Source organism: Lissotriton helveticus, chromosome 4_1, assembly GCF_964261635.1.
Source record: "Lissotriton helveticus chromosome 4_1, aLisHel1.1, whole genome shotgun sequence".
Classification (NCBI taxonomy): domain Eukaryota; kingdom Metazoa; phylum Chordata; class Amphibia; order Caudata; family Salamandridae; genus Lissotriton; species Lissotriton helveticus.
In genome coordinates, this window is record NC_136063.1 from 30,701,055 (window position 1) to 30,719,130 (window position 18,076).

The window sequence follows — 18,076 nt, forward strand, 5'->3', positions numbered from 1 at the left end:
GGCAGGGACTTGACTTCCTTCTGAACTTGCCGTGGCGAGCCGTGCAAGTATGCAGCCAAATTGTGCCATGGTTTGCCATGGCAAGTGAAGGTATATTTATACCTTGAAGGTGTTTAGGAATGCCAGTATTGACATAAAATTTGGGCAGAAGAAAGTCATGAATGAACCCCTAAGGAATAGATGTTCATGCATAATAAATGAGTTCTTGGAGAAATCAATAATCCAAGAAAGGAGAAGTCCTAAAGGCTGGTTTTCCAAGAACTTGTTGTGACGTGGATGGACAGATGTAGGTGGCCATGCCTGTATTTGGTTAGCATGGATAATGCCTAAATAAGGGTAGGATTTCTAGGCCTAAATAAGGGCAATGAGAATCGTGCCTATATAAGGGCGTAAATCGGGAAACCGATCTAGGGTATCTAAATCGACACACAACACAACTCCATTCCACAACGACATGTTGCAGCCTCACCATATTGCTTCTGTATTTGGTGCGCTCAACTGGATACATAACAGTAAAATCTCTGGATTCACTTACCATTTGTTCTGATGTTTCTTGTTCCTTGGATGTCTAGTGTTATTTCCTTCTTCCTTTATCCTTTTCAGAGCACTGTACCTCAACAATCAACCTCTTCTAACTTTGGAAAGGAATCTTGTTGCAAACCAAAAGGAGTCCAAAGGTAGCCATAGGGTAAGTTATAAGGAAAGGGTTTATTAAGCTTAGTTACAGGATAAGATGGTACATAGTTGATAGGAAGTCCAGCCCCCACCATGAGCAGCAACCTTGCTGCTCAGCCCACACACTCCAGCTGTCTTTCTGTCAGCCGCACCAGGCACTCCAGCATTCCACTACCTCATCAAGCAATCCAACATTCCACACACCAGATCTACACTGGCTGAGCAGCAGGGAACAGGTAACTAAGGAAAGGACGCATAATGATAATACAAGTCACAATATGTCTCTTGTATTTTCTTGCTGATTTTAGAAGCCCTATGTTTTACTATTGTGTTTCCTCCTACTTTGCCCTGTCGCTTGCCTATGCCTCTGGATTGGTGTCTGAAGCCCCTTGCTCATTTCTGTCACTTTGGTTCTACGCCTGTATTTCCTATGTGACTAATAGGAAACCTTCAGGATTATGATATTCCTAGTAGGATAATAGGAATATTCGACTCGTGGCTCCTTCTGTATGGGTGTTGGTGACTGAAACACTGAATGCAGCATTTTGTGTGTCTTTTCTCTCCTTCTCTTATTAGACGTGCTCAGTTAGCATTGGCCTTGAGGATTGTAACCAAGGAGACAATGATTATCAGGTGAGTGGGAGCTTGACTACAGGGGTGACAGGCCACTTACACCCTGTCCTGAATCTATATACCCACAAGTTGCAGGCGTGTCTTGCCCTTTAGTGCGTGTTCACAACTGTATTCATCTTGAATTTTATGGGAATCTCGGCCAGCCCCCAATGTCACAAGGATCATCAACCTGGGCTAACCGGATGCCCCCAGGCACTTATCCTTGCATTTACATGGAGGCATTGAGGGCAAACCTCATGCAAGCCATGGTCTTTCCCACTGGCTCAATATGCACTGTCACTAACTCATGTGTGTATGTCAAACAGCCAGAATTTCTAGTGTGAGTCTCCAGGACACACTGCGCACTGGTGAGGAAGTCAGTTCAGAAAATTACCTTTGCAGATTCTTGCACACATTCCTTTCAATGCTGCATTGTGGCTGTGGATGGACAGGTATTTGTTTTCCAATAAGAGTGCAGTCAAGGAAGGAACCAGTCAAAAATTGTTCTTTCCACCCTCCGAACATGTACCCCTACTTGGAGGCTGGTAGATATAAGTAACCCAGGACACCTTGCTCACATCTCCACCACACACCAACCCTCTGCAGTCCCAGTGCTCACCTCTCTGTTGCTGCATTTTCTTAGCAGTTATTTCCTGCAGACACACTCCATGGTAAGCAATTAAGCATGACTTGGTGCCGTCTAGTCCTGCTCCTGGGCTTCCTGCTCATTTGGACAGCAACCACCGTAGAACAGAGCTCTGAAGGTAAGGCAGTGCTAACAGCTTCTGGGCAGCACCAAGCCTCACGTCAATGAACCTTAATAACTTATAGGGCGCTGCTAGTGCTTCTGTGTAAGGAAAAGAGTATTTAATATGTGAAGGCATGCAACATTGAATGTGCAGTAGAAGTAGGCTTTCCGGTTTCCGGTTTCTATTTTTGGTAAATTCTGGTGTGTTTTTTCCAGTGTTTTCAAGTGATTTCAATACCTTAATAAAACAGTGTTTATCAGTGGTTACATATTTTTGCTCCATTGAATGCAAGAGAAATAGTGTTTTTCCATTTCTTGCCTTTGGCATCATCACTCCACAAAACATTCTGTAAACAGTTGTAACATTGCATTCACAGCCTCTAGCACTAAGAACCACCAACTAAATGATATGGTTAGTATGACTTTCTTTGATGCCACCCAGCGCACAAAATGAGAAATATTTTCATTCTACATCCTGAACATAACAAAACAATGCGCCAAAATGGACAAAGGAGCCAATAGTATTCTTCATTAACTCTGAGAATTGTAAAGATGCTTTCAGCATACCCTCTAGCAAGTGGCAAGGATCTTCTACAAGGAAACACTTCAGCTCAGGTATCAATTTTGACAGGTAGTTCAAACAACCTTTTCATATACAAACCTAAATCGCTGCATGTACAAACAATATCATTCCAATCTTTGTTGAACTTTGTATATATTTTGCAGATGCATTCCAAGTGACACTGAGTTCCATGTTTTCCAAAAGTCTGGTGTCATATTTTCACCACTATCCCAGATGCTTGGTGACAGCACTCTTTTCACATTACCTGTCACTACACCTTGCAGTGAATGTTTAAAGCATGGGGTGTTTGGCAATTCACCTACTAACAATACTGCCTCACTAGAACTCACTCAATAGAATACTGATGTATCAAAGGGTTTTACCCATTCTCTGTGGGGAAATGTGATGGTACATATTGGGAAAGATTCTCATGAAACCAGACATTTTACCTATCAGTGAAAGAATCAAATGTCAAATGTAGCCAAAATATCAAATATGATTTTGTTAGTTCCTGATTCTCTACAGTTTATGACATTTTTCGACAAGACCTAAAACATGATTTTAGCCCACAAAACTGCAAAAGGAAGAAGAAACAATATTTTAATGGTATCCCTAAATAACAAAACTAGAGCAGAATAATTGTAGCCTATTCTTTCTTGCTGCTACCTTGTATAACAAAGTTACAATGTATTGACCCCTTCAGAAAGAAATACAAATTGCTCTTTCACTCTCCTTTTCCTTTCTTTGAATGGCATTTAGTTTGTGGTTGTGCAAGTGTGTTTTCAGTGTTAATATGTTTACACTGGTGAGTGCTATTTCTCTTTCGGTGGGATTTTATCAGGTATTATAGGTTTAAACCTAAAACAAGATACCCGAAGTCTAAGCGATTTTGTGCAGGGATCTGATATGTAACATACAGTATTAGCACTTCTGTGCAGGCATGTGATATTTACTGTGCAAATAGGAACACCTCTGTGTAGCCTTGTAATATATACCTTTCGCTGCTAGGTCTTTTCCTTCCCCTGTGCTAAGCCTTTTTTTTGGCTATTTAGTGTAGTTGGCGCTTTGGCCATTGTAACCTTTTAACTACATAAGGTATCCACACCAAATTTGTGTCCTTTTCTTCCAACATCATGGGGATTTTAAAAGTACCCAGGGTTTGTTGATTCCCTTGGAGGGAACCCAGAAACTTGCCAAAATACAGCCACATTTGTTGTTTTGCTTTGGGAAAAATTGGAAAAAAAGTGCTGAAGAGAAAAGCGTCTGTCTTTTAACCCTGAAAATGGAATCAACAAAGGGTTTATGGGGATGAAATCACCATCTTCCCAGCTTTCAGGGACAGAGTGGCATTTGTCAGGAAACCAACATTTTTTACAGTTTTGGCATTTTACTGGAACATAGCCTATTTTTGCTATTTTTTGTGCTTTCAACCTCCATCTAGTTGATGGTAGAAATAGGTATAAAAGCAATAATTGATTCTGGAAAGCTATATATTTCAATAAAGTTGACAAAAATCTGATTTCAGCAAGGGGTCAGTTTTGTAGATCCTTCAATTGTTTTTTTTAAACTAACAGTTGAAAATAGGAAAAATTGAAAATTAGTTGCTATGCCATTTGTGCCAACGTTTTCACCTGTAACTTCATTTAAGTATGACAGATTTTCAAAGCAATATACTGTTGAATCCGCTGGATCCTTCTGGTTGTGGGGATTTATTGGACCTGTATATTCACCAAGAAGCACCTTGCAATGATTTTTTATTGTGTACCAGGTATATAGCAATATATTTGGGAAAATATAAACAGTGAAAAATCTTTATGAAAGTCAGCAGTGCATTGCGGACGTGCGAGTTATAGTTGACAGAACTAACTATAACAGAGGAATTTGGATGAGTGAAATGTTCAGCTAACTATAACTATAACATCCCTGAAACCAATGGTTTTTTCTGTGTATACATATATATATTACCTACTGGCGGTCGCAAGTAGGTAGTTATAGTTAGGACCTAGTTTCTATAGGAAATCCGCAACATTCTATTTGGAATAACTTTGGCGCCGGTCGACGAATTTTCGTGAATTTCTCAAAGAAGATGGCCTGCTCTGCTATGCTCCTTCCTTGAAAGTTTCGGGGTGATTTGTCAAGTGGGGTTGAGAAAAAAGGGGGTCCCAAAATGTGTTTTCCTCATGCAATTTTCCATAGGGACCTTTAAGTGAGGCTGCAGCCTGAGAAAATCAAAAGTAAAATCATAGATATATCTATAGACGAAATACCGTACGCGTACTGTCCGAGGATAGTACGCGTACCATTACGAGCACAAGCTGCATGCTAATTGGCTGTAAACTGTCTGTCTACATTCCAATCCAGGAAGTGTTGGCAGCCATCTTGTGCCTCGGTAGAACCAAGGCACAAGAAAACAGAAAAAGAAACGCAAAAAACGCGAAAAGGGGGCAGGGTAGAAACACCCTGACCCCCGAGGCCTGCTCAGGGGGTCCCAGAAGGACCCCCAAGGACCTAAATTTTATTTATTTTTTAAAAAAATTGCGGGATGCGCGTAGGGGACGCGTACCCTGCCGATCCCCCCCAAAAATTAAGGCACCACTCTGCAAATGCACCCACTGGCGCGTTTGCAGAGGGGGGCAATAATACCCCTTGAATACTGGGGGTCCCTGGGGGACAAGTAGCCCACCAGGAGCCTCCAGTATGCTCCAGGGGGCTCCCTTGCAGAGACGTGTAAAGAGGCCAAACCCCTTTTTACACCTCTCTGCAACGCAGCACCCTGGCGCATACTGAAGGTTCCTGGTTGGCTAGTTGTCCCCCAGGGACCCCCAGTATTCAAGGGTAATTAGTTCCCCCTCTGCAAACACGCCAGGGGGCTGCTGTGCAGAGAGGTGTAATGAGGCCACGCCCCTTTTTACACCTCTCTGCAACACAGCCCCCTGGCACATACTGGAGGTTCCTGGTGGGCTAGTTGGCCCCAGGGACCCCTAGTATGCAAGGGGACTTAATCTCCCAACTAAGAACGAGCTACGGGCGCGTTTGCACAGTGGTGAAGGTACGGGCCGGGGCTTGAGGTGATATGTGTGCAAACATGCCTTGTGGCACATTTTAAGTAGGAGAATTAATTCTTCAATCCAGCAACGCAGCACCCTGGCGCATACAAGGTTCGTGGTGGGCTAGTTGTCCCCCAGGGACCCCCAGTATTCAAGGGGAATTAGTTCCCCCTCTGTAAATGCACCAGGGGGCTGCCTTGCTGAGATGTGTAAAGAGGCCATGCCTCTTTTTACACCTCTCAGCAATGCAGCCCCCTGGCACATACTGGAGGTTCCTGGTGGGCTGGTTGGCCCCCAGGGACCCCCAGTATTCAAGGGTAATTAGTTCCCCCTCTGCAAACACGCCAGGGGGCTGCGTTGCAGAGAGGTGTAATGAGGCCACGCCCCTTTTTACACATCTCTGCAATACAGCCCCCTGGCACATACTGGAGGTTCCTGGTGGGCTAGTTGGCCCCAGGGACCCCTAGCATGCAAGGGGACTTAATCCCCCAACTGAGAACAAGCTACGGGGCGCGTTTGCACAGTGGTGAAGGTACGGGGCGGGGCTTGAGGTGATATGTGTGCAAACATGCCTTGTGGCACATTTTAAGTTGGGGAATTAATTCTTCAATCCAGAGGTCCCCTAGGGGCCAACTAGCGCAACAGGTACCTCCAGTAAGCACCACGGAGCTGCGTTGCAGAGTGTTATAAAAAGGGGCCGTGGCCTCTGAACACCTCTCTGCAACGCAGCTCCCTGGCGCATACTGGAGGTACCTGGTGGGCTAGTTGGCCCACAGGGGACCTCTGGATTGAAGGAATTGAGGAATGAATTCCCCTACTTAAAACGTGCCAAAGGGCGTGCTTGCACACATGTCACCTCAGGCCCCGCCCACTTCCTTCAATGTTGAGCAAAATATTCCTCTAAAATCAGGCGAACTACAAATTCCAATGTACTCACCTGTTATCAGGAGAGACCTCAGTGCTGCATCTTTCAGCCCACTACTGATCCTGAAAAGTAATTCTAAACGTACTTACAGTAACTTGAATTTCCCTCCATAGGAATCCATTGTCTGGTTTCACTTGGAAATTTTTCTAAGTGAGGAGGTTTGGAACTTTAAAAAAAAATTCCTCTAAAATCAGCCGAACTACGAAACCCGATTTACTCACCTGTTATCAGGAGAGTCCTCAATGCTGCATCTTTCAGCCCACTACTGATCCTGAAAAGTAATTCTAACCATACTTACAGTAAATTGAATTTCTTTTCATAGGCTAACATTGACTGGTTTCACGCTGCATCGTTTAGCCCACTACTGATTAAGTATGGGCGAATTTTGCAAATTCGCGGTTTGCAAATTCGCCCCAAAAAAAATCTGCGAATTCACGGATTTTCCCGCAAAATCATGGATTTTTTTGCAATTGCACTATATTCAACTGGAGTACTTTCTACTGGCTACTCAGTAAGTGTTACCTTGTTGGGTAAATGTATCGTGCTTTTCCTACACTACAGCTGTGTAAAGGCCCAGAAGAGTTGTCCAGTCACCACGTGTGTCTGTAACTTTGCCACCGCGCCCATAGGCACCGAGGTCCCTCGAGTGAGCTGTCCATCACAGTGGGGGAAAGGGCGGGAAGAGGTTGCATAGACTAGTGTGTGTGGGGCCGGGCTTTTGTGCGAGTTCACATGCCTCTTGTTTATAAAGGGTCAGAGACCGATCAGAGCATCAGATGAGGAGAACGCAGCCTCCTGGTCACTGGAAGTACAGGGGGAATGCGCTTGAGAAACTCGTGGATGCCTAGACCTCCATCACGGATTGCAGCTATTTGTAGACGGTAAGTTTGGGGAGAAAGCACACCTGCCTAGCATCGACTATGCTCACTAGATTCTTGGGCTGATTATAATAATGTGTTACTGAAATTGAGCTTCAACTCGGGTACCTGCTTTATTTATATCTGTAAGTGCTTCCTGCTGAGGTTTAATTTTTGTGACAGGAGCCTCGTTGCCTAATTGTAACTATTCTCTGACCCTGCTTTGAGGGTGAGAGCAGGGTCAGAGAATACTTGCAAGTAGGCAACGAGGCGCCGCTCAGGAAGCACTTACAGGGTTACAGCAGGTGCCCAAGTTGAAGTTAATTTCTTTGTAACCCTTTTGTAAATGGTTACAAAAAAATTAGCTTCAACTTGGACACCTGCTGTAACCTTGTAAGTGCTTCCTGAACAAAATTCGTCCCGCTCGCGGATTCGTGGATTTTGCCGCAATTTCGCGTGATTCACGGATCGCGAAATTGCAGAAAATCAGCAAATTCCGCAAGCGGAACACATTTTTGGCCCATACTTACTAAAAGTAATTCTAACTTTACTTACAGTAACTTGAATTTCCTTCCATAGGCAAACATTGACTGGTTTCACTTGGAAATTCTTCTACGTGTGGAGTTTTGGAACTTAAAACAAATTCCTCTAAAATTAGCTGAACTACGAATTCCGATTTACTCACCTGTTATCAGGAGAGACCTCAGTACTACATATTTCAGCCCACTACTGATCCTGAAAAGTAAATCTAACCATACCTTCAGTAACTTGAATTTCCTTCCATAGGCTAACATTGACTGGTTTCACTTGGAAATTCTTCTACGTGTGGAGTTTGGTCACTTAAAAAAATTCCTCTAAAATCAGCCGAACTTTGAATTCCGATTTACTCACCTGTTATCAGGAGAGACCTCGGAGCTGCTTCTTTCAGCCCACTACTGATCCTGAAAAGTAATTCTAACCGTACTTATAGTAACTTGAATTTCCTTCCATAGGCTAACATTGACTGGTTTCACTTGGAAATTCTTCTACGTGTGGAGTTTTGGAACTTTAAAAAATTCCTCAAACATCAGCCAAACTACGAATTCTAATTTACTCACCTGTTATCAGGAGAGAGCTCAGTGCTGCATCTTTCAGCACAGTACTGATCCTGAAAAGTAATTTTAACCGTACTTACCAGTAACTTTAATTTCCTTCTATAGGATATCATTGCCTGCTATATAAATATCTATACATTAAAAAAATATCAAATAAAAAAATATATATTATAATTTCATTATTTTTAAAAAACTTTTTTTATCAATTTATATTACAAATATGGAATGTAATTTAAAAAGTAAAATATCTCAAATTAAATACTTTAAAACAATGTAGTAAATCAGTATAAAAAATATAACAATTAATACATTTAAAAAGGATCATTTACAAAACCTTTGAAATTTACTGAAAAAACCATAGGTTTCAGCCACATTATAGTTAGGAATAAGCATTTAAAAAACCTTAGAAATTCACTGAAAGAACCATGGGTTTTAGCCTTGTTATAGTTAGGAATTAGCATTTAAAAAACCATAGAAATTCACTTAAAAAAACATAGGTTTCACACATGTTATAGTTAGCTGGACATTTCACTCATTTGAAATTCCTCCGTTATAGTTAGTTCAGCGAACTATAACTTGCACTGCTGGTGACATCACATATTACATCACTCATTACATGGTCAGTGACAACACTCATGACATCACTGATGACATCTCAAATGACATCACTGATGATATCCTCCTTGTGAAAGAGTGGCAGACCTCCTTTCACCTTAATATAACCTTTGATACACAAATTCAGAAATAGAAAATAATTTTTTTTTTAAAATGGAGATACCAATACCAGTTACAACAACTTATTCAGTAATTCCAACATCTACATACACATCCACTCATTCACCAACAGTTCTATATAGTCACTCATACATGTACTCACTCATCATATGTACTCATACACCTATACATCCTGTTACACACTGATACTCTTCCATAGAGTTACTCACACACATACTCACACATGCAAATAATTCAAACATCCATTTACTTGCATATACAGCTATACACACACCACTACACTTACTTCTACAGAAACGTACACATACTTACTTTCTAAAACAATCACATATAGAAACACATACTCATTTATACAGGAACTCTTCCAATCTCTCACTCTCACATATACTCACTTATGTACATCAATACTCACATATACTAGTTTAAAACATATGTAAATACTCATAAAGATACTATTGAGACAGTCATTCACTCACTAACACACCCATACACACACTCATCCACCCATACAGTCCTGCAAATGAAATGTCCAGCTAACTATAACATGTGTGAAACCTATGGTTTTTTCAGTGAAAAAAAATATATATATATATATATATATATTCACTGAAAAAAACATAGGTTTCAGGGACGTCATAGTTAGGAATTAGGATTTAAAAAACCTTGGAAATTCACCGAAAAAACTATAGGTTTCAGACATTTTATAGTTAGTTGGACATTTCACTCATACAAAACCATTGAAATTCCCCATTTATAGTTAGTTCAGCGAACTATAACTTGCACGCCCGCAATGCACTGCTGATGACGTCAAATATTACATCACTCATGACATCACTGATGACATCTCAAATGACATCACTGATGACATCATCCAGTGAATGAGTGTCTTTCTGAAAAATAAATATTTTTTATAGATGTATAGCTAAAGATCGATGGAAGAATAAATGGGTAAATACGTGTTAAAATGGATGTTTTTTTTCTAAAATTGATTGTATAACTGACTTATTAAGTGTGTCTTAGTGAATACATGTATTAGCGAGTAATGTTTATTAAATATGTAAATATCTGTATCAGTGTCTCACTTTGTGTATAAGTGGCTGCATGGGTTGGTGAGTAGCTACATGAGTGTCTATATGGGTTATTAGTTGGTTTTTTGAGTGTCAGTATGAGTGTCTGTATGGTTTGGTGGGGGGTATTACTTAGCGCATAGATGCATGAATGAGTGACTCACTGTATGTGTTTTGAAGACAGCATGTGTGCAGGACTGTTGGGTGGGTGAGTGTTTGTATGGGCGTGTTAGTCAGTGAATGACTGTCTCAATAGTATCTTTATGAGTAACTACATATGTTTTAAACTAGTATATGTGAATATTGATGTATATAAGTGAGTATATGTGAGATTGAGAAATTGGAAGAGTTCTTGTACAAATAAGTATGTGTTTCTATAAGTGATTGTTTAAGAGAGTAAGTATGTGTACGTTTCTGTAGAAGTAAGTGTAGTATTGTGTGTATAGCTGTATATGCAAGTAAATGGATGTTTGATAGTTTATTTGCATGTGTGAGTATGTGTGTGAGTAACTCTATGGATGAGTGTCGGTGTGTAACAGGATGTATAGGTGTATGAGTACATATGATGAGTGAGAACATGTATGAGTGACTATATAGAACTGTTGGTGAATGAGTGGATGTGTATGGAGATGTTGGAATTACTGAATAGGTTGTTGTAACTGGCATTGGTATCTCCATTTTTTTTAATTTTTGTTTCTATTTTTGAATGTGTATATCAAAGGTTATGTTATGGTGAGAGGAGGTCTGCCACTCTTTCACAAGGATGATGTCATCAGTTATGTAATTTGAGATGTCATTAGTGACGTCATTAGTGATATCACTGAGCATGTCATGAGTGATGTAATATGTGACGTCATCAGCAGTGCATTGCGGACGCGCAAGTTATAATTAGCTGAACTAACCATAACGGGGGAATTTTAATGGTTTTGGAAGAGTGAAATGTCCAACTAACTATAAAATGTCTGAAACCTATGGTTTTTTAATGCTAATTCCTAACTATAACGTCCCTGAAACCTATGTTTTTTTCAGTACATTTCTAAAGTTTTTTAAATGCAAATTCCTAACTAAAACGTGGCTGAAAGCTTATGGTTTTTTCAGTGAATTTCAAAGTTTTTGTAAATGATAATTTCTATATGTATTAATTGTTATTGGATATTTTAACTTTTTAAATTACATTACATATTTTTTATATAATTATAATTTTTTTTTTTAAATATTGAAATTGTAATTTGTTTTGTATTTTATATATTTTTTAATTTATATATATTTTATAGAACAGGCAATGATATCCTATGGAAGGAAATTCAAGTTACTGGTAGGTATGGTTAAAATTACTTTTCAGGATCAGTACTGGGCTGAAAGATGCAGCACTGAGGTCTCTCCTGATAACGGGTGAGTAAATCGGAATTCGTAGTTCGGCTGATTTTAGGGGAATATTTGAAAGTTCCAAAACTCCACACAAAATAATGATATTAATCCACATTTGTAAAGCGGGAACAATCACCCGGAAGTGTCTCCAGGCGTTCGGGGCCGTCAGGAAGATTAAGCAAGCTATTGCCCACAGTCACATGGTGCTGGGCTAACCTGCCGCCGGTGCCGTGGAACCGTGATCCCCAGATTCCAGCGTCAGTCGCCCTGGCCGCGGCGCCTCACCTCTTTCCAAGTGAAACCAGTCAATGTTAGCCTATGGAAGGATATTCAAGTTACTGTAAGTGTGGTTAGAATTACTTTTCAGGATCAGTACTTGGCTGAAAGATGCAGCACTTAGGTCTCTCCTGATAACAGGTGAGTAAATCGGAATTCGTAGTTTGGCTGATTTTAGAGGAAGATTTTAAAGTTACAAAACTCCATACTTTCCAAGTGAAACCAGTCAATGTTACACTACGGAAGGAAATTCACTTCCATATTCACTTAGCAGGTAAATAGTGTTATTGTTACTTTTTCTTACTCAGTGTTGGATCCTGGATCCAGCACTGGTGCATCTCCTGTAAACAGTTGAAAGAATGCGTTTAAGTCATACAGGCGTTTTTGTAGGAATATTTGTATTTGTGAAAATAGACACTTAGAAACTTTTCTGGTGAAAAGCAGACAATGGATTCCTATGGAAGGAAATACAAGTTACTGGTAAGTATGGTTAGAATTACTTTTCAGGGTCAGTGCTGGGCTAAAAGATGCATCACTGGGTCATCTCCTGATAACAGGTGAGTAAATCAATATTAGTTGTTCAGATCATTTTAGGTGAATATTTAAAAGTTGGAAAACTCCATACTTGTAAGAATTTCCAAGCGAAACCAGTCAATGTTAGCCTATGGAAGGAAATCCAAGTTACTGTAAGTATGGTTAGAATTACTTTTTAGGATCAGAACTGGGCTATTTGGCCCACAGGCACCATCAGTATTGAAAGAAAATTAATTCCTCAACTTAAAACACGCCACGGGAACGGTTGCACAGTGGTGAAGGAAAGGGGCACGGCCTGAAGTGACATGTCTGCAAACATGTCCTGTGGCACGTTTTAAGTTGGGGAATTAATTCTTCCTCAATCCTGAGGGTCTCTGGGGGCCAACTAGCCCACCAGGTACCCCCAGTATACACCAGGGGGCTGCGTTGCAGAGAGGTGTTCAGAGGTCACGCCCCTTTTTACAACACTCCGCAACGCAGCTCCGTGGTGCTTACTGGAGCCCCAGGGAACCTCAGGGTTGACAAGGAATTAATTCACCAACTTAAACCATGCCACAAGGTGTGTTTGCACACATGTGAACTCAGGCCCCGCCCCCCTCCCTTCACCACTGTGCAACCACGCCCCGTGGCGCATTTTAAGTTGGGGGATTAACTCCCCTTGAATCCCGAGGGTGCCTGGGGCGCAGCTAGCCCACCAGCTACTTCTAGTAAGCGCCACAAAGCTGTTATGCAGAGAGGTGTAAAAAGGGGCCTCAGAACACCACTCTGCAACGCAGACCCCTGGAGCATACTGGAGGTTCCTGGTGGGCTAGTTGGCCTCCAGGGACCCCCAGTATTCAAGGAGAGTTCATCCCCCCTCTGCAAAGGCAGCAGGGGGTGTTTTTCTTTTTTTTCTTTTTTTTAAGAAGGGGGGCTGTGTAGCCCCCCTTCTTTTTTTATTTTTTTGCCCTGGGGACCCCATCTCTCAGGGCTTTCCCAGTATTTTTTTTTAAATAAAAAAATGGGGAGTGGGCTGCGAGGCCCCGCTCCAGAGGCTTCTTTTAGCCCCGGGGACCCCATCCTCCAGGGCTCTGCCTCATTTTTTTAAAAACATTTGTTGTGGAGGGGCGCCGCGTGGCCCCACTCCCAAGCCACATCTGGCCCCGGGGACCCCATCCCCCGGGGCCGGCCATTGTTTTTTTTAAAATGTGTTTTTTCTTAATGGGGAGGGGGGTCGCGTGGCCCCCCTACCGGGCCACTACTTGCCCCAGGGATCGCAATTCCCCAACGGTCCCTGCCGGCTCCCCACGTCCTGCGGGAGCCGGCACTGCTTTTCTACATGGGGAGCAGCTAACATGCTGCTCTCCATGTAGAAAAGCAATAGTCTTTCGTTTTTGGAAGAGAGAGCAGTTTTCCCCGATCCCGTTTTTTTAAAAATGTACTTTTAAGAAGGGGGCCCCCCTCCCAAGGCCCTTTTCGTCCCAGGGACCCCATCCCCAGGGGCATGGCCTTTTTAGAAAAATAAACCTCTTTTGGAGGGAGGCTGCCTTGCCTCACTCCTGTGGCTTCTTATGGCCCCGGGGACCCCATTCCCTGGGGGCTGGCCCTCCTCATTGGGGGACGTGGGGGGGTCCCCAATCCCCCCATGGTCCCTGCTGGCTCCCCGCATCCTGCGGGAGCCGGAATTGCTTTTCTACTTGCGGAGCAGCTAACATGCTACTCCCCATATAGAAAAGCAATCGGCTTTGGTTTTTGGAAGAGAGAGCAGGTTTCCTGCTCTCTCTTCCAAAAACCAAAGCAGTTTGTTCTCCCGCCCTACCATAGCAAACTGCAGTGTCCCGGGGGTAGGTACCCCCAAAACGTGTTTTCCCATGTAATTTTCCATAGGGACCTTTAGCCGCGGCTACAGCCTGAACTGCTGAATGGAATTACACCAAATTCAGCAAAAAGGTAGAGTTTGGTTCACAGATCACGTTTTGTGTTAAATGGTGTAAATCCATGAAGTAGTTCCTGAGAAAATCAAAAGTAAAATCATAGATATATCTATGGACGGAGTAGGGTACCCGTATCCTCCGAGGATCATGCGCGTACCCTTACGAGTACAAGCTGCAGGCTAATTAGCGGTCAACTGTCTGTCAACACTCCAAACCAGGAAGTGTTGGTAGCCATCTTGTGTCACGGTAGAACCGAGGCACAAGAAAACTGAAAAACAAGTGCGTAAAAGACACAAAGAGGGCAGGGTAGAAACACCCTAACCCCCTAGGCCTGCTCAGGGGGTCCCACAAGGACCCCCATGGCCAAAATATAAATATATATTTTTTTAAATCACAGGATACGCAGATCCCGTGTAAAAAAAAAACGAAGCCTGGTTTATTTGTAATTAGCCCCGGGGAATGAATTCCTTGTCAATCCTGAGGTTCTCTGGGGGCCAACTAGCCCACCAGGTACCTCCAGTAAGTGCCACGGAGCTGCTTTGCAGAGAGTTGTAAAAAGGGGGCGTGGCCTCTGAACACCTCTCGGCAACGCAACTCCCTGGCGCATACTGGAGGTACCTGGTGGGATAGTTGACCCACAGGAACCTATAGATATAGTCCGTATGTTCTCTACATGTCGAGTACTGAAACAATTAATTAATATGATGCAGACCTTTTTGACGGAAGTTACAGGGGAACAGATTGTGATAACCCCTACAGTCATGTTACTGGGGGTATTAGACGATGGTGTGCTAGCACAGGGAATGTATACATTTAGATATTTAATATATCTTGCTGTTGCAGTGGCTAGACTATGTATAGCACCGCTGTGGTGGCCGAAAGAAAACCCCACCTTTGAAATGTGGAGAGGAAAGTTGTATGCTATATGTAAACTGGAAACTAGCCCTTATGCCATCAAAGGGCTACAGAAAAGGAGACTGGATATTAAGATCTGGGGTGCTCTTATTGAACACTTAACACCTGCAATACATTAAGATGATCCTCGAAGGCCAATATCCGATAATACTCATATTGGTGTCACCCCCTGGAAACTTGCTTTATATACTCACTTTTATAGAGAATGGAGGAAGTATACAATTTGCTCTTTGGTTTAATGTGTACTGGTGTTGCAACCTGTATGTTTTAGGAGTGATCAATTTGGATAATGCTCTTTGTTTTCTTCGTTTTTTTTGTGTAAATGGCTACGTGCTGAAAAAATAAATAAATAAATAAATAAATAAAGGAAGGAAGGGTTCTCTTTCAGTACAAAATTTATAGCAGACACTATGTACTATGGTGAAAAGGTGTATGCGCCAGCGTTAGGGAGAGAGAAGGAGAATACCAAATCTCTTTGCATATTTTGCTATTCTCATCTCTCCCTTTCATGCAATACTGCATTTTTGGTTGCTGAGATTTGTTGCCTGAGCCTTTAGTAAATATATCCAACAGTCTTCAATAGAGCGAAAGTAGGGCTAATAGACCTCAGGACACATGAAAAGTGGAAGACTTGTATCTCCTTACATTTATGTTTTTTGTTATCATTATGCACCTTTTTGTCAAGAAACAAATATTACATATTAAAAGGTCTCACATTAAAAAAAATGTTTTTTGTTTCCTTGCATTGTTTCAGGCTCTATAGGAAGAAGTTTTATTGTAGCCTTAACTGAAAATTTGGAAACGTCAGCCACCCTCGCACTAGAGCTGAGCAGTTATGATGAGCCATGCATGGTGCAGGTCACAGCCCCCTGTCCACCCTTCAATCAGACTGTGCTCTTGGCAAAGAACAGCACAACAGAGGTGGTCCTACCTTCAGACTTCATGCTCAGGGCGGGTGAAAGATCAAGGAAGCTGGTGACAGTGAGCTCAGATGCAGATATTTCAGTCATTGCATTTAACACACATGTGTACTCTGCTGATGCCTTTGCCTGCCTCTCCAAACAAGACTTGGGCACAGAGTACTTTGTTTTCACATCCCCAGGTGGGTATGGAAACCACTTTGCTGTTGGCAATGGCGAAGATGTTGAGACGCAAGTCAATATCACAGTGTCCGGCTCCTTGGTCATTGATGGAACCAGATATGAAGACAAACAGATGGTCACCATCACCCTGGCTCCACAAGAGGTCATTCTGCTCAGTGACCCTAATGACCTGACTGGCACCAGAGTTGTTTCTTCAACACCTGTGGCTGTTTTCAGTGGTAGTGCATGTTACAGCTCACCTGTCAGCGCTTGTGACACTGTAATCGAACAGCTATATCCTGTGCAAAGTTGGGGGCAACAATTTGTTGTATTCCCGCTGATGACTAAAGGTGGGAGAGACCGTATAATCATCATCGCTGCAAGACCAAACACCACAGTCACTCTTGGTACTGAAAGCACCACCCAACAGTACAGCCTTGAGCCTGGAACTCAAGTCAGCGTGGACTTAAAAACAGGGATGCTTGTGAATGCGACCGAGTCAATCATGGTCGGATATCTCTTCCAGGGGAGCTACAGTTCATTAGGATTCACAATCGATCCTTTCATAACGACCGTTCCACCCAACAGCTTCTCCAGGAGATACTACAAGTTTGTTACCAATACCTTTTATTACAACACCCTATTTATTGTGTCTCGCTCATCCTCCCCGTCATCCGATTTTCTTCTCGACTTCAGACCACTAAGTGATTTTGTACCGACCATGCAGCACCTGGAAGGCTTCACAGGTTGGGAAGTGGATTTAGGGAAAATCGGTGGGCAACATGAAATTTCCCATCAGTCGGAGACATTTGGAATCTATGTATATGGAGTTGAATATTGTGTATCTTACGGATATTCACTCGGCCAAGCGGAGTCATTTTCAGGTATTGAACAATAATATTTTTTTATTTGCCATTTTTTAAAAATTTCTGATGAAGTTTTATCTGTGAAAATATTGAGTTTGTATGCACGGCGTATGTATGAGCATTTGTAAAGCACAACGCTATCTAGAGAGCTATCTAGAAAGGAAAAGAGTGCAGGATGTAAGTCAGAGCCTACAATATGATTCAGGATCTTTTACAAGAAGCAGAAAGGAGAGGGAGGTCATGGACAGCAATTCAACAAAATGCCTGGGGTAGAGGAAGTTTCTTCAGATGCCCCTTGAACTTCACTTTTACTCACACATATGTTTATACATACACACACATTCACACATACACACACACTTTGCCTACACACACACACACACACACATGAAGCAGCAGTGCAGATCTCACTTGCATGCAGGTGCAGAATAGGCAATTGCAGCATTAGATTCTCTGACTCACAGAACAAAGGCAGGCATCGAAGCACTACAGTCACAGAGGATGACAGCTGCATAGACATCAAAAGAATAAGATGTTCTCAAACAAAAGACAAAAAAAACAGGCTAGAAGCAGTGCAAGTTCCTTTGCACAACGAAGAGAAACAACACAGACATTAGTCCAAGCTTCATCACACACACATGTATGAACTTAGATCACAAGCACAGCAGTAACAACTTCCCTCACACACGAAGATGGGATACAACAGTGCACTCTTTCTTCACACATACAAATCAGGTGCAGCAATAGTCACACTTATTCAAGACAGACATAGCCTGGGAAGCAGCTGCATCCATTTTCCT

The 18,076-nt window shown here is 42.2% G+C and overlaps 1 protein-coding gene across 1 annotated transcript; it reads left to right on the forward strand.

Annotated features, from left to right (window-relative positions):
• The first annotated feature begins 1,972 nt into the window (after positions 1–1,972).
• On the forward strand, positions 1,973–17,308 carry LOC144827830 (IgGFc-binding protein-like). Its single transcript, XM_078685996.1, has 2 exons — positions 1,973–2,051; positions 16,083–17,308. The coding sequence occupies exons 1-2, from the start codon at positions 1,973–1,975 to the stop codon at positions 17,306–17,308; spliced, it is 1,305 nt and encodes a 434-aa protein (XP_078542122.1).
• Positions 17,309–18,076: the final 768 nt, after the last annotated feature.

Coding starts and splice junctions, on each gene's coding strand:
- LOC144827830 (XM_078685996.1), top strand. CDS start 1,973: ATGACTTGGTGCCGTCTAGTCCTGCTCCTGGGCTTCCTGCTCATTTGG. Junction 2,052..16,082: donor CGTAGAACAGAGCTCTGAAG/GTAAGGCAGTGC, acceptor GCATTGTTTCAG/GCTCTATAGGAAGAAGTTTT.